The 16175-nt window shown below is 46.7% G+C and overlaps 1 protein-coding gene across 1 annotated transcript; it reads left to right on the top strand.

Moving 5' to 3' along the window:
• The first annotated feature begins 705 nt into the window (after positions 1 to 705).
• On the top strand, positions 706 to 14717 carry ric8b (RIC8 guanine nucleotide exchange factor B). The gene is made up of 10 exons (XM_080841577.1): positions 706 to 844; positions 1694 to 1741; positions 1925 to 2548; positions 4277 to 4371; positions 6181 to 6331; positions 6422 to 6517; positions 7187 to 7331; positions 8320 to 8464; positions 8898 to 9017; positions 12945 to 14717. Exons 1-10 carry the CDS (start codon positions 761 to 763, stop codon positions 13051 to 13053), a joined length of 1617 nt encoding a protein of 538 aa, XP_080697703.1. The 5' UTR covers positions 706 to 760; the 3' UTR covers positions 13054 to 14717.
• Positions 14718 to 16175: the final 1458 nt, after the last annotated feature.

The raw sequence follows: 16175 nt of genomic DNA, 5'->3' as shown, positions 1-16175 counted from the left end.
CCAGGGTGGAATCGTTCTTGTGAATAAGATGTTAAGTCCATACTGTAAATGATCCTACTTCAAGTAAAGCATTATAGTGCATCATATGAGAAAGTCCTTCACAATGTTTTCAGAATTTTGAGTAGGTTACACCAGATAAACACAACCAACAATGAAGCGAGTGAATTCCTTTCACTCATAATAGGTAGGTAGGGTTAACTTGTGTAATTTACCATAGGCTGAACTCTTCAAATGCAAGAGAAGTAAGGGTGTTGCCTATTGAAAACGGCTATGGCGTTATCTATGCGTTTGCTTTCCTTCTAGCATTTCACTGAGGCTTGTCACACAACAATATGCACCACAGACTCAAACATAATCCCAGACATCATGTCAAGAATTACTACGCATGCAAGAACCTGCATGAGTGTAATTCGTAAGGCTATGAACCCGCTGGCACGATTTGGCTGTTTGGCTAATTATTCTTACGGCACTATTCCTTTACTGGAATCATATTTTATATGAATGTATAGCATATAGCCTACAAACGTTCTCTCAAATGAAGATGTATCAGTGCTAGCTGCAGTTGTGGCTATGGTTTGTTATGAGTTCAAGTTGCCCCGTTGCCCTCACGGGTTTTCACTCTGACGCCGCCTTCTCCGAATGACGTTTGAAGGTGAAAGTTGAAACATTAAATGAAGGGAGGGGTCCACAGATCCCATTAGACAGCATTATACATCGGATCGCTTTTCATTTGAATAATTGTTCACGTTGTCTCACCAGGATGGAATTAAGCATCATTTTGTCACAGATTGAGAATGAGAACGAAGAAGAAATAGAGAGGCTTTTACATGAGTACAACACAGAGGTACGTGCTATTGTAGCCCTGCTATAGCCTGCTCGGCTAACCTTGGCTAGCAAAACATCTGATGCATAACCTAGCTGTAACGTTATTTGATGTGCAGCAACTAGCACAATGGGTTAAGTCCCTACCTGCTTAGAACGTTGAGCCATAAAAATTGTCCAAGATGTTAGCGACGTTCTCATAAGAAGTCGCATCTCTAGCGACCTAACATCAAGTTAGCTTGCAAGCTAGATTTCAAGAAATTGCAGGAAGTAAGCATTTGATTCTCTAAATGACAGTTCGCGTTACCATGGTGGAAAGCTTGTGTTGTTTTAAGTTAACGTTAAGAAATTGACTGGCCTTCTGCTGCAATTATGTCGATATGTGGATATTTGACACCGAAACATGCCATTTATGAGCTTTGTAATAAACCGATAAGTAAAGTTGCAGGTTAGTGTTGTTTTTAGCATGCTAACGTCACCTTACTAGCATCGTCATCACATTTCCAAATTATGACTTAATTTTGCATAGTGGCCATTCAAGTTTATGGGCTTAAACGTGACATATGCATAACAACAGGATCAGTTGTCTTTCTGTGTAGTATGACAAAGTGTCATTACGCAAGGTGGGTTCACTAAAGTGTGCCTCTGTCCATGTTGTGCTTAAGTTTCCAGAAGTGCGCCAAGCTAAGCCACTTCAAGACTTGTAACATAGCCAAAAACACTCAAAGGATTACGTCAATTGTGGTGATATTGTGAGGAGGGTGTTTTTCTTGAACCAAAAAAACTGGGTCGTGGTGTTGTAACTGTAAGTAAATGTTAACAGACAGCAAAGAAGAATTAAGTCAATAACAGGTTTTTAATATTTTTGCAGAACTGTCGCACTTTCAGTTTTGAACAGAAGGAGGAGGAGGCACGTATAGTAAGTCAAACTTACTGTCTTCACTTCACACATTCACACCAATGTTGTGTGCTATGGAGCATGATGCATGATACCCTGGCTTGGAATCTTGATGAAAACGCAATGCTGGATTCAGTATTGCTCAAGATGTGTGCTCACTTTCTGTTTTCTCTCTCCTCTCTCTTTCTCACTCTCTGTCTCTAGCGGCTGTGCCGGGCTCTGCTAGGGGTCCTGGGTCGGGTGGCACAGCCACGTTGTCAGAGCACATGTCTTGAGACGTTGCGCATCCTTTCGCGGGACAAGCGTGTGCTGGGACCGGTTGGCACTCGCGAGGGCATGCTGACCCTGGCTCGGCTGGCGAGGGTCGGCCCTGATGCGCTCCGGGGCTCCGGCGAAGACGACGAGCAGGCGGAGGAGGAGGAACGGGTGGTGGTGGAGGCGCTAAAGTGCCTGTGCAACGTGGTGTTCAACAGCACGCAGGCTCAGCAGGTGGGCGCAGATGTGCAGCTGGCACAGGGCCTGTGTGCCAGCCTTCACGCGGCCGGCGGCGGGGCCGCGCCACACGAGGTGGGCCTGTTCTCGCTGCGTCTGCTCTTCCTGCTGTCGGCGCTCCGCTCGGACGTTAGGGGCATGCTGCGCAAGGAGCCACGCGCCCTGGCGCTGCTCACCGACGTGCTGGAGCGGGCCCTGGATGTCCATTGGGCCGGGCCCTACGAGGTGGCCCCGCCGGATCCTCAGGCCCCCCCCATCCCCTCACAGGAGAATGAGAGAGCCATGGAGGCCCTCAAGGCCCTCTTCAACATCACCCTATCCGACTCCAGTGACGAGGTGAGATAGTGTACTTAAGGTAGCTAAGTCTGTGTGTGGAGAATCCTTTGCCATGTATTCATCTTTCCAGTGGCCATAATGATCTGATCTTTGTTGATCAACGACCATCATTCCCATCTCAGTGCTCAGTGTGTCCCTCATGAGTGCTCATCCATCCGTTAGGTAATGAGATTCTCCCTGTCAAGAGTCCCTGTCCCTGTCAGTTGCAACTGCGTGTTGAGGAGAGGGGCTGTGCAGAGTTCTGGGGTTTGCCCTCTAACCGCTGTTTGGGCTGACGTTTGCCTTGAAGTAGGTCAGCTGTGGTGAACCTGCGTCATTGGACACATTCATCCTATGCTGGTCTGTCATGAGCAGTCCATTTCTCAGTGTTCGAGCCTGATCTAACAAACCGCCCCATCAGATGGCCTTGAAACACGTTAATAACCTGGCAACCTGCTGACATTCTTGTAGTGTGGAGGCCTCCTGCTTCTGATTAGTTTAAATGATTGACGTCAGGGGGGTGGCGGAGTAAGGCATCTCGGCGCATTGCACTGAGCTTATGGGCAGATCAGTGCTCTCAGCGTGCTTAATCATGGCTCGGCCTGAGAGGTTTAGGGCTGAGGCGATCTGTTATCTAACCCCCTCTGGAGCTCATCCCTCACGTTCAGCTGCTGATCAGGCCAGGGCTTGGTTAGAGAGGAGAGGTGTTAGTGAATTACAGACAGAATTACTTATTACAGACCTGCTTAGTTTCCTGTGTGTCAGCATCACATGGGTATAGTCAGTGGTAAAATAAAGGATGTGTCACCATGGTATGTCTGCTGTTCATTTGGCTGCTTGGCCTTGCACCAGAAGTGCAGCCATCTTGCTCTAAAATATGTTATATTGTACTGATGGCATTTTTATTGTAGCTTTTGTTATAAATGATGTTAAGCGAGTTTTTCCTCTCCCTTTGCAGGAGAGGCTAGTTAGTCAAAGTGAATAGTTCTAGAAAATCACACCAGAGCCCTCAAATAACTAGTTTTGTCCAGTCATGCTTTTCCCTCTCTGTTGAGGAACCGAATGGGAGTCCCTCGTCCTAGAAAATACACACACACACACTTTTCAGGAGTCATAAATTCCTTTCATAAGTGGAGGATCACCATGGTAGCACAGACCTCATACCTCACCCACACCCACTGGTTTACTCCCTTGAACCCTAGCCAGAGGAGTGCCTCTTAGATTGGGATTGATGATCAAGTCTCTGATGATAAAGTGATGTTTAGACAGGTTCAGGTGCTGTTATTCAGGTTTACGTGATCTGCTGAGAATATCAATATGCATAAGACCAGCATTCATTTTATTGCCAATTGATTGTCATTATTGTCTTCATAAGTGCTTTACCCTGCCCTCACATGCTTGATGAAAAATAGCCTTACACTCCCCTAAATTCAATTTCTAGGGTTTGCAACAGAAATTGCTGTTGAGAGTAAAACACTTGAAGGTTCTTTCTATATAACCTGTGTTACCAAAAACGCCAACATTACCCATTCATTGTCCCAATTATAAAACGTGAACAGAATATATCACAGTCTTTGCGACTTCAACAGCATGTGCGTGCAGGGTAAGACTGATCCATTGTGCATCCCCATCCTGTGGTCACCCGTCCTCTGTCACATCACGTCATCATGTCGTGCCTGAGTGTGTTGGGTGCCCACGGCGATGGCACTTTGGTGACGTTGCTGACTCTCTCAGTCTGTGACCGGTCAGGACGCTGAGCACCAGCTGCGACTCCTGGTAGCCATCATGAGACACCTGCTGCTGCTGAGCACCAACATGGAGGACAAGACCGAGGAGGCACACAGGTGGGTGGACCCGTCCTCTCTTTTCATTTCTAGCTTCTCTCATCTTCTTCTCCTCTCCTTTACTCTCTTAAGTATTCTCTTCTTCTCCTCTCCTTTACTCTTTCTTCTCCTCTCCTCTTCTCAACTGCTTGTCATCTTCTTCAGTTCATCCTCACTTAATTTCACTAGTTGTAGTACCCTGCTCTCTTTGTCACTCTGCATCCCCCCCCCCCCCCATTTGCCCCCCCCCCCCCCATTTTAAGTCCTGCTGCCTATCCCTCCTACATTCAGGGAGATTTTCTCTTTAGTGTCTTATCTCGCATTATATTCTGGGTTATCTGATACTGCCTTGTGATGGTCGAGGTGAGTAGTAGAATTCGATATCTTCATATTAAATCTTATATTGATATAGGACTGAATGTTAGCTTGCAAAAACGTATCTGCTGTTTGCTGACCTGGATGTTTAATCTCTAGATCTCTTAAAACACTTTTTAGCTGTTTGGAAATATAAACACTTTGTTATACAGCCACATGTCCAATGTCATGATTTGTCCTCATGTGACCTAATTTAGCGTAATGCTGTATTATTAAAACGCCTTTGACTTTTCCCCTTGTGGTAGAAGGGTGATTTATATTTCTGTCTGCCACTGACGCACAAGCCTACTCTGAGGTCTGTGGTTGTGGATTTTTGGGTTTCACTTCTGTCATGTGCGAGCTTGTGTGTATGAATGAACCAATCAGTGGGTGTTCTAATGTCTAAAGCCAAGTTGACCATCAATCTATGCCAGTCAACCAGAGATCATGGAGGTTATATACAGTGTGTAGGTAATGTTGGTGGCATTGTGGGGAGGCAACATTCCACCGGTGCCAAGCACAGAAGAAAGGCAGAAGTGTGTGGTGGTGGATGTGACTGAAGACCTGTCACCCAGCACTGATTAATGACACCCCCCCCTGAGGCCGTGGGGGCACACACAGCGCACTCCTCCGTCCTCTCCTCCTGCGCTCCTGCACGCTGACGTAGGCTGGGTGCTTTGTGGAACCGCCTTAAATCTACCCAGTCCCTACCTCTCTGGAATGTCCCTCTCAGTGGACACAAGCAGCACAAAGCAGAGGGCCCTGCTCCCCTGACCTAAGGGGACAGTAGATGTCCGTCTCCCCCCCTCCAACCCCCCCACCGGCATCCACCCCCTCCCTGTCTCTCATTCGGAGGACAGAATGTGCTGAGACAGGACACAGGCCAGGCCTGAGCTCAGACATGCTTTGTCCTCCTGATAGATCTCACTGCTGTCTTGTTCTGCTTTTGTTTTGGCTCCCTTGCGAGAGGGCGTCTGGTTAGTGCAGAATGCCGAGGCAGGACTTTTTCTTTTTTTTTTTACTCCCCTTCTGGTTTGTCATCAGAAGCAGCGGCAGGACCGCAGCAGCAGGGCGCCGCCACCTCTGTGTGCCGAATGCAAATATTTGTTTGGCCTCGGCATGGTGCGCAAGCCCTGGGCGTTTACGATCGAGTTTCACCACGGTGTGCAGCCGTGTGAGGTCATTGAGAACCCATTAAGGTGTGTTTATGATAACCACCCACTCTGTGATGCTGATTCTGCCGTCAAGCTGTCTTTGGATAGTTTAAAGACTGTTAGGTAGAAAAGTTCTTCCCCCGTTCTGAGCGATTTCACAAGTGCTAGTGTGAGAGGTGAGCAGATGTGTGCAGCTTCGTATCAGTCCTACATATATGAGAAGCTAAGACTGCACATTTGCATACACTGTTCCTGTGCTCCAGTAGCTGTCCACTGCAATGCCTGAAAGCTTTTCTGTGCTCCTCTGTTGTCCTCATGGCAGCCATGCCATTAATCTTCTGAGCAACATTTCCACGCCCTGCCTGGACGTCCTAATCGACGTTCCCGGACAGCCTGGACCGGAGGAGTATGGGGGGAAGAACATGGCCGTCGTTCAGGTGCTGCTGGATTTCATGGAGAAGCGTGTTGACCGGGTAAGGCGCTATATGACTGCAATGATGTGTGCCACGTCCCCTTCCTTTTGATGTTGTGTCTGAGACTCAGGAGGTCCCCTCTGCACACAGGGTTCCAACTACAAGGAGGGCCTGACGCCAGTTCTCAGCCTGATGGCGGAAGGTTCCAGACAACACAGAGAAATCCGCAGATACATCAAGGCCAAGGTGAGGAATGGTGCTAGGGTTTGACTGATCTGTCCCTGGAAAAGGAAAACAGTTGTCAAAAGCACTCTTGTAGGAGACTTCACACTATATGCTGAAAGAGCGACCCAACCTCACCAAGGTCAAAGGTTCAGCACTCAAAAACAGCATCTTAAGATGAGAAGTTGACCTACTTTGTACTTTTCACTCTTTCCATGATGGCATCCAGTGACGGATGTAATGTAATAAGAAGTGGCAACTAAATAAGGTCCCCGAAGATATTTTCAGCAAATCTGGGTCAAGTAGGAACAGGAGGACAGTCTGTATTTTGCTGTGTTAATCCCATTTTGCACATCAAATGGCTATTAAGGTTACTGTGGGCGTCAGCTAAGTGACTGGCTCTGATTTGTTGGCATGGTGATTGGTGACACACTGTGTGTGTGTGTGTGTGTGTGTGTGTGTGTGTGTGTGTGTTTCCGAGTGGACAGAAGAAACAAGTGCATTCTAAAAACATTTGTTCTCTCCCTTACACTTTACACAACTTTCATATGCAGTAGAACAGTAGCGTTATTAAAAAGGAAAGCTCCCTTCATTCAACATCCTAGTCCCTAGTCGACATCTCACGAATACCCCTCGACGATAAAGCAGTTTCGTTTTGAGCAGTGTGTGTGTGTGTGTGTGGTTGGGCCGCAGGTGCTTCCTCCGCTGAAGGACGTGACGAACCGGCCTGAGGTGGGCACCACCATCCGTAACAAGCTGGTGCGCCTCATGACACACGTGGACATGGGGGTGAAGCAGAGCGCCGCCGAGTTCCTGTTCGTGCTCTGCAAAGAGAGTGGTAAGAACCAGAGACAGGAAAGGAGGGAAGAAGGGATAGCTGAATGAGGAGGAGAGAGAAAAGTGTTTGGAGGTGGAGGAAGAGAGAAACAGCAAGGTAAATAGAAAGGAAGATGGAGGGAGAGAGAGCTGGACGAAAGACATGCAGACAAAAGATTGGGAGAGAGATGGAGCAGTTTTGTGCTAAAGACATCAGAAGGTTAGCGTTTGCTTTCCAAATGGCACTGAAAGAGAAAGGTTCACTGTTTGAAAGACACGGACTATATAACTAATAAAGTTCACATTTCATGCATAATTGATTTGGGAGAGATAAGCCACAAGCTGTGAAAGGTCCCCCCCCACCGTACAGTATCAGTACAGCAATGAGTGGAGAAATGTGGCTGCACAGAAAGTTCCCCTGAACTGTCCTGAGCTGTGGAGAATCGTGTGTGTGTCGTTGTCCTGTCTTGTGCAAGGTTGTGTTATCTGTACAGCCACAGCCACTTTGTTCTCATTTGACCTAATTTAGCGTAATGCTGCATTATTAAAACGCCTTTGACTTTTCCCCTTGTGGTAGAAGGGTGATTTATATTTCTGTCTGCCACTGACGCACAAGTCTACCCCAATTTCTGTGGTTGTGGATTTTTGGGTTTCACTTCTGTCATGTGTGAGCTTGTGTGTATGAATGAACCAGTGGTTCAGTGGGTGTTCTAATGTCTAAATCCCGGTCGACCATCGATCTTTGCCAGTCAATGGCCATGGTGGTCAAAAAGAGAAAGAACACGCACTACATAACTACCGGTAATTTAGTACACATTTCATGCATTATTTTTTGGGGAGAGTTAAGCCACAAGCTGTACAATGTCAGGCAATGAGTGGAGAAATGTGGCTGCATATAAGGTTCCCATGAACTCTCCTGTGCTGTGTATAACTCTTTTTGTGTGTGTGTGTGTGTGTGTTGTGTGTTGTGTGTGTACGTGTGTGTGTATCCTGTCCTGTCCTGTCTGAAGTGGATAACCTGGTGAAGTACACAGGCTATGGCAGTGCTGCAGGGCTGCTGTTGTCCCGCGGGCTGCTGGCAGGAGGCCGAGGGGATACGCAGTACTCTGAAGACGAGGACTCCGACACAGACGAGTACAAGGAGGCCAAACCATAGTAAGAGAACCCACAAGAGATGTGTGTGTGTGTGTGTGTGTGTGTGTGTGTCCGAGTGGACAGAAGAAACATTGCATTCTAAAAACATTTGTTCTCTCCCTTACACTTTACACTTTACACAACTTTCATATGCAGTAGAACAGTAGCGTTATTAAAATGGAAAGCTCCCTTCATTCAACATCCTAGTCCCTAGTCGACATCTCACGAATACCCCTCGACGATAAAGCAGTTTCGTTTTGAGCAGCTCCTTAGCCTCAGCTGCAGAAAGGCCTGTTAGCTGGAGTAGTAAACCGCCCATCCATCACTGTTGAAGTGTCTGTTTAGCTCTGTGGAGTGCCAGTGTAAACAAAGGTCTTGTGATGTCTACTCTGAGCTGAGCTGAGCTGAGGCTGTCTACTGGAGCGCTTACTTGCTCCTCGTCCTCCTCTGGCAGCATCAACCCCATCACGGGCCACGTGGAGGAGGAGCAGCCCAACCCTATGGAGGAGATGACCGAGGAGCAGAAGGAGTACGAGGCACAGAAGCTCGTCAACATGATCGATCAGCTGTCCAGGTACAGTAACAACCCCGCAACCAACATAAGACCAAAAAGGACTGCGTAGCCAGGTGTTGTCCATGTTGTCAAGGTCACGTACACAGTTAATCTGAGGAAGGCCGAAATATTTCGCTCGTCTCATCTGAAGCGGTTTGGGTCATTCACAACCTACATGTTACACACATTACACACTGTATTCAGCTAAGTCTGTTCTGTGCTGTACAGTTATATATCCATTAGAAGTCTTCTGTTGCTTACCTGGTCTGTGTACATCACAGATGTGTGAAAGCATGTGCTTGACATTGGCCATGACCTGATTTGCAGTAGTCCATCAGGGGAAGATAGAGCTGCCACTGACTCCCAAAGCTTCCAAGTACAAATCAGCCATCAGCTTCCTGTCTTGGCTAGTTGCAAACTGACCCCTGCTTCCTTCAAACACAGTTGTATTTTCTGCAGTGTACACACACACACACACACACACACACACACACACACAGAGGTGATGATGCCGTGCAGGGCTACTCTAAAGGCGAGGGAGAGAGCGCGCTCCCTGCCAACGGTTTCATTAGAGCAGGAATTTGGTGCCACTAGCCGTGGCCTCATTCAGGCCGGTCGCTCTCGTTAGCCGCCGCTCCCTTGTTATCCGGGGCTGCGCTAATTAACCGGTAATTGGCTGACGGTGAGTGGTGGCAGGCCCGTTGGCATTATGTGCTACATTCAGCATCTAATCACATACGTGTCCTCTTTCAGCCCTGCCTCTATTCAGCAGACACGAGCCCATACACAGGCCCATTGGAGGGAGACTGTTCTGAGATATAGGCTCAGTTAAGGGGTGTGTGTGTGTGTGTGTGTGTGTGTGTGTGTGTGTGTGTGTGTGTGCGTGTGTGTGTGTATCTGTGTGTGTGTGTGTGTATCTGTGCGTGTGTGTGTATCTGTGCGTGGCTGTAATGAGGAGCGTGTGCCCACAAGAAGCAGATTCCTCTCACCGAAAGATCATCTCCTTCTTTTCACCTCGTCTATTCTTTGGCACTGTGAATGAGTTGTTAGAGGGAGGTGGAGGATTGGGCGGGGGCAGGGGGGGGGGGGGAAAGAAAGTGAGAGAGAGCGATGAGGCAGCCACCAGAGCTCTTCGCTGCAGGCTCTCGGGTGATGGTCAAGGCCCTTGAAGAATGTGCTTCCCCTGCTGCTTAACTTGCCGTCCAATTAGCACTGACTCCCAACAAACCCTTGACCCTCACTCACACACACTCACAGACACACACTCACAGACACACACTCACAGACACACACTCACACACTCACAGACACACAGACACACAGACACACAGACACACAGACACACAGACACACAGACACACAGACACACAGACACACAGACACACAGACACACAGACACACAGACACACAGACACACAGACACACAGACACACAGACACACAGACACACAGACACACAGACACACACACTCACACTCACACTCACACTCACACTCACACTCACACTCACACTCACACTCACACTCACACTCACACTCACACTCACACTCACACACGCACACGCAGCATCACCGACCATGGACCATGTGCAGAATCACTGATGGGTACAGGGGGTTCTGGAGAAGTGTCAGGGTGTCTGTCTTGTTTTGTCTGGGCTCGTTTGTTGGCCTTTGTTGTTCCAGGAGCCTGATTTCTGTGAGCCCATGTCCTCATCCCCCCAGCCCTCCTCTCACCACCCTCTAAACCCACCCCAAACTCCCACTGCTAGTGGATAGATCCAGGAAAGGTTGATCCAAGAAAGGCTGAGAGATGGGCCTGTACTGAGTGTTTCTCTTCTAAATCTGAGCAGTAACTCATGCTAAGCTGCTCTCTACATAGAAAAGTGCTCATATAAACCACTTTGGCAATGCTGTCTGGTTTTAAAACCTGCTTCATAAAAATATCCGCTTTTGCCCGAATGTGTTCGATAGAAGCAGCAAATCTGTCAGTAATAAATGATTAACTGTTCGTATACTATTAGTATAATCTTTAATTTCAAACCCTGAAGAGTGCATATAACATGCTCAAACCAAACATGAAGGAGTCAAAGTTAGATTCCCAATCAAGGAATAAAAGCGGTAGCCTCTACTTGTGAGCTGCACTTAATCAATGCATTCTTGGCATTCCTGATTTCAGATCTACAATGAATTAGCACTGTGTGTTTGAATAAGGGCTTAATGCAGTTAACGGAAAAATGAACTAATAATCAGAAAGGACCGTTTTTAATCACATTCAGTAGGGCTACATGCTAGTATTGAAGTCAATAAGGCATTTGGGAGTCCTACACATGGGAGTATAAACATGAAGGTGTCGATGTGATTAGTGTGTCCCCCAGACACAGAGCTGAGATTTCGTCGGTAAAAGTGCGTCAGCGCCGACAAATTACAAGTGTATTTGTGCCCTGGTTCCTGCAAATAAATGCAAACGAGCCTCTTTTGGTGAGGCTTTGGATTGGATAAATCATCTTAGGGAGTGCTTTGATTGGATAATGCTCCGCTGAATCATCTGAGAGAGCACGGGAGCCACACGGTGCAGATCTAATTGGATTAGCGGTGAAGGGAGGCCCAGCCTTTGAGGAGATTAGAATGGGCACTGATCCCGTAATTAAACTGATGGGGAGGGGAGAGGAGGGGAGGACTGGGGGTGTAGGGGTGCTGGGGTGGCAGTGAGGGATTGGTTGGTGGAGAGAGAGGGGGGGGGTGTTGAGGTGAGGCCCATCTCCTGGAAATAAAAAAAGGTTAAGATTGTGTGTGTGTGTGTGTGTGTGTGTGTGTGTGTGTGTGTGTGTGTGTGTGTGTGTGTGTGTGGACAGGAGAAGAAAGCTGTTTAACACTCCGCTTGGCTAGGCCCCTTCAGTGGGAGCGGAAGCTTGAGTGTGCTGTCTGCAGTGGACGCGCAGTTGGCTCTCTTTCTCTGGGCAGCTGGGCTGGAGCTGGAGCTGGCGGAGCGCGTCAGAAGCCCAGGCAGGCCAGACACAAAGGCCCAGGAGCTCCATGAGCTAAATGCCCCCCCCCCCCCCCCCCAGCCTGAGATCTGGCATGTTCTCTGAATTAAACTTTTTCCAAATGAAAATCTTTTCTGTAAACATACTTCCAACCGGTCGAGACTTTTAAACAATAGCACCCAGCACTAATGAGGTGATGGAGGGCTGATTTCTCAAATGACTCATTTAGACAGACAAACGGCTCTACTGTGAACTCATTCTTTGGAAAGCAGAACACAAAAAAACAGTAAACAAACACTGTTTGCTCGTGGGTCGTGACGTGGTTACACAGCTGTGGCACGTCCACTCTGTGTGCCATTCCTCAATGAAAAATGCTAGACGCCAGGCTTTGATATAAAGCTTCAGGACTGTTGGCTGGCTCTCCTGTTGATAAGAGGTCTACTTAAGGCTAACTGTCACTCCTCTGAGTATGTCTTTGTCCTTTTATCCCAACCTCCTCCACAAGAAGATAGTTTAGTAAATTATGGCCCTGGGAGAGAACACGTGCATCTCCTCGAGTGAGTCTCATGAGTAGCAAATTCACCATTGTCTGTGTACGGTTGTCCGACATGTCTCTGACCCTTTTTAATGTGAGAGGCCTTTATTATCTGGTCTTTGACGTTTTGGCGTTACTGCTGTTTACACGCACGCTAACGTGCTGATTTACAAAGGCAGCATGTAGTTAACATTGTATGGTTTTCTCCCCCTAGAGTCAAAGCCAATGGGCCAGTGAGATAATTGTCTTGTTAAATGTATGTGTGCCCATCATGTCACGTGTCCAGATAACAATGTCCATTTGTTCTGAGCAGAAGCTGATATTGACAGAATTGAGCCTGTGCAGGAAAACGGAGACATTGGATAATATGTGCTTTCTGAATGTTTGTGTCCTAATCCCTGCTCTGTGTTGCGTGTTGTCCGTGCGTGCAGGCAGCAGCTGATCAAGCCCATGGGTGTGAGGAAGGACGGCACACTGGCGCCCCTAGAGGAGACCGTGAGAGCCTGCCGCGACAACAGCAGTGACTCGGACTCGGACTGACCGCCCCTTCACTCCTCTCTCTGTCTTCCCGTCTCACAATTATGCTGCGCCACTGCCTGCATGGACCCACCTGCCTGCCACACACACACACACACACACACACACACACACACACACACACACACACACACACACACACGCGCGCCAACACACACACACACACACACACACACACACACACACACACACACACACACACACACACCTAATCCAGGCTTGTCCTTGCACACAGGTATCGGTCACATTTTTGTCAAAGCAGTCTCCTCTCCTTATTTGCCATGTTGTAAATAGTGAGCTGGCTCAAGAGACCCTACAGACACACACACCCCCAACAGCACATCCATTTGACATGTCAGGATTGGACCAAAGATTAGGGTACTGAACTAGGAGAGAAATCAGTCTGCTTCACACCACGTATTTGGACTGCTAAGGTTACAGTTGGAAACACAAGCTCCCTGTACAAACTGGATCTGGAGCAAACTTTATTCCTTTCACAACAACTGTATTTTAATGTCTGCTCTTCAATTAGAATTGTTTTTGTTTATGGTGTATATAAGATAACATTAGTTTTTTTTTCTTCTTTAAAGTTATTGGGCATTGTGCCTTCTATATGCCTGGTGGGGTGCAGTGAAGACTGTGGTTGTTTGTGCCATAGAGGTTGAATTTTGGCTCGAGCTTGTTCCCCCCCCCCCCCCCCCCCTCTTCTATTTTAAAACCACTTGGTCTGGTTTGGGACTTCAAATCAGTAATGCATGGTGTTTGAGTCCATCTCTCCTGTAAGACTTTATTGTAAATAGCTGCATTCTGTATAAATGTATGGTATTTCCCCCCCCCCCCTTCAGTTTTTTGAATACCGTATTTTACAGCCAATCTCAGTTGGAAAAGATTTTTTTAAAGCTCACCTGCGGTGTACTGTTAAACTAATGAAGACTAGTCTGCATGGTGAATGAAAAGCCTTTCTCTCCCAGGATTCTTTCTTCTGTTCCTCTGATGCCGTGGCCAGGTGACTGATTATGTCTGGTCTTGGAGTTGTAATGAGCTAGCTAATGGGGTCCGGGGGGAAAAAAACTCTGCAAGTATGTTGATATTGCTGTTCATTCTTATATTATTACATGAGCACATTTTTGTTCCCTGACAGAAACTATTGATCTTGCGCGTGTGTGTGTGTGTGTGTGTATAGATTATGTATAATTATAAATAAATGAATGCCTCACCTTAGACTTGCACCGTGTACACAGCCACTAGAAAAGATGTATTTTAAAGAAATGAAACAAACCCATCCACCACCAGTCTTCTAAAGGCTGTGCTCTTTTGGACGTAGTTTTTAATGACAATCTGTTTGCCTCTCTCCATGGTACTGATGGTTTGTGGCAGCCAGGTGACTCTCCGACTCTCTCTCTCCCCCAGTGGAAGTGATCATTCCCCCACTCCTGACGGACTCTTCACTGGGCATACTTGATCTTGCTCCCTCCCTTCTCAAGGGAGCTCTGAATGTCCTCTGTACACATGTGAATGTGGGTGATTTTTGTAATTTATTTCCCTCTTTAAGTATAGAAAATGTACTCTCATTCTACACAACTTTAAATTACTTTTTTTTTTTTATACGTATATTGTTTGCTAAACCGACAATGAAGAAACTAGAGAATAAATTACATTTCTGTGAATTTCGTTGCGCTGTCGTTTGTAAAAAGACCATTGCAACTCCTACATCCTCAGTTCTGTACACTATATATTCCGTATAGTGGAGAAATATGTTTGGTTTTCATCATGTAGACAGACATTTGACTATTCTCCTAAATTGTTTTGTACTTCACACCTATGAACAGAACACAGGAATGCATTCCACAAATGAGAAGTTTCAGTTTATGACATGCAAGAGTACATCCCACTAATGTATGGGACATGTAGTCTGAGATTTCAACAGTGCATCTCGACATTTCATTTCTATTCTCCTGAAGTCTTGTGTTTGGTTTGAAGAGCTTGGATTTTGTCTCCTGGAGTTCTACCTGTACTAGTTTCAGAATAACTACCTCTTGACTTGAGTTTGGTCCAGCCTACTGATCCAAAACAGGAGCATCAGATACCGCTGTGGTGAAATACTGCGTTTAAATCCTAAATCCTCCCAGAATAGTGATAATCTTGTGCAACATTGGCCTTGGCGCATTTCGACAGGGAAATACAGAAATTCAACATATACCCACTTTATTTTATTTCACCTTACATTCCCTTTGGCTACCCTGTTTAACAATGCCCAAATGTCAACACTATGCACTAAAGCTAGGAACCTGTATAGGTTCCTACCATTGGTAAAGTAAGTGGTGGGTAGAAACGTTGACACTCAATTTGACTTTATGAAGATATGCCAGTGGTCAAGGAGCAGCACCAGTTGCGCAATACTGCAGTATTATGCATACAAAATGACACAGTCTTTCCTTTACAACATTTTATTGCTATTTATTAAATTGTGAAACTTCAATACAAATACAAAACATCAAAATACTTTCTCATGCTTGTATACATTTATCAACGGAATCAATACACTTTATTTAAAATTGTAAATTTTTGCAACAAAGTTTTACAGTGATATAAGCAGCTTGTCCGTAAATCTAAACCCAGAGAGTGAGTTGGAGTGCAGTTTTTGAAAGGGTTTTGGTCAAACCCATTCCATGTCTTTATACACAGTGTACCATCGGAATGTACAGCTAGGCCACGAAGTGTATTTTTTACCCTAAAACTACTGAATGCTATGTACACAGCCTGTGCAAAATTGAATGACTGCATTCTTGAAGGGCAAACCATGCAAAGTCTCCTCTCTAAACACACACACACAGCAGGATATTGGGGTTCTTTGTTGTGCTGCAGAGGCATTTTTTAGCGTAGAGGAGGGAACCCCCCCTGTCTGGCCTCTTCAGTGCCCCTCTAAGAGCACACACACACACACACACACACACACACACACACACACACACACACACACACACACACACACACACACACACACACACACACACAGGGGCTCTTGCCTCCCATACTAATTTAGCATGGTTTGCTGGGTTTAGTTCCTCCCCAAGCCAAGCCAAGCCTAACTCCCACACAAAACCCCAAATCTGCCCAAGGTCTAT

This window comes from Sprattus sprattus (genome assembly GCF_963457725.1).
Source record: "Sprattus sprattus genome assembly, chromosome: 7".
Taxonomy (NCBI): Eukaryota; Metazoa; Chordata; class Actinopteri; order Clupeiformes; family Clupeidae; genus Sprattus; species Sprattus sprattus.
The sequence above is the reverse complement of the archived record's forward strand: the minus strand, read 5'-3'. Positions and strand labels throughout refer to the sequence as shown.

Bases quoted from the DNA above. Each gene is read 5' to 3' on its own strand.
- ric8b (XM_080841577.1), top strand. From the start codon at position 761: ATGGAATTAAGCATCATTTTGTCACAGATTGAGAATGAGAACGAAGAA. The intron at 2,549-4,276 runs GTGAGATAGTGT...GTGACCGGTCAG, and splicing joins TATCCGACTCCAGTGACGAG to GACGCTGAGCACCAGCTGCG. The intron at 6,518-7,186 runs GTGAGGAATGGT...GTTGGGCCGCAG, and splicing joins GCAGATACATCAAGGCCAAG to GTGCTTCCTCCGCTGAAGGA.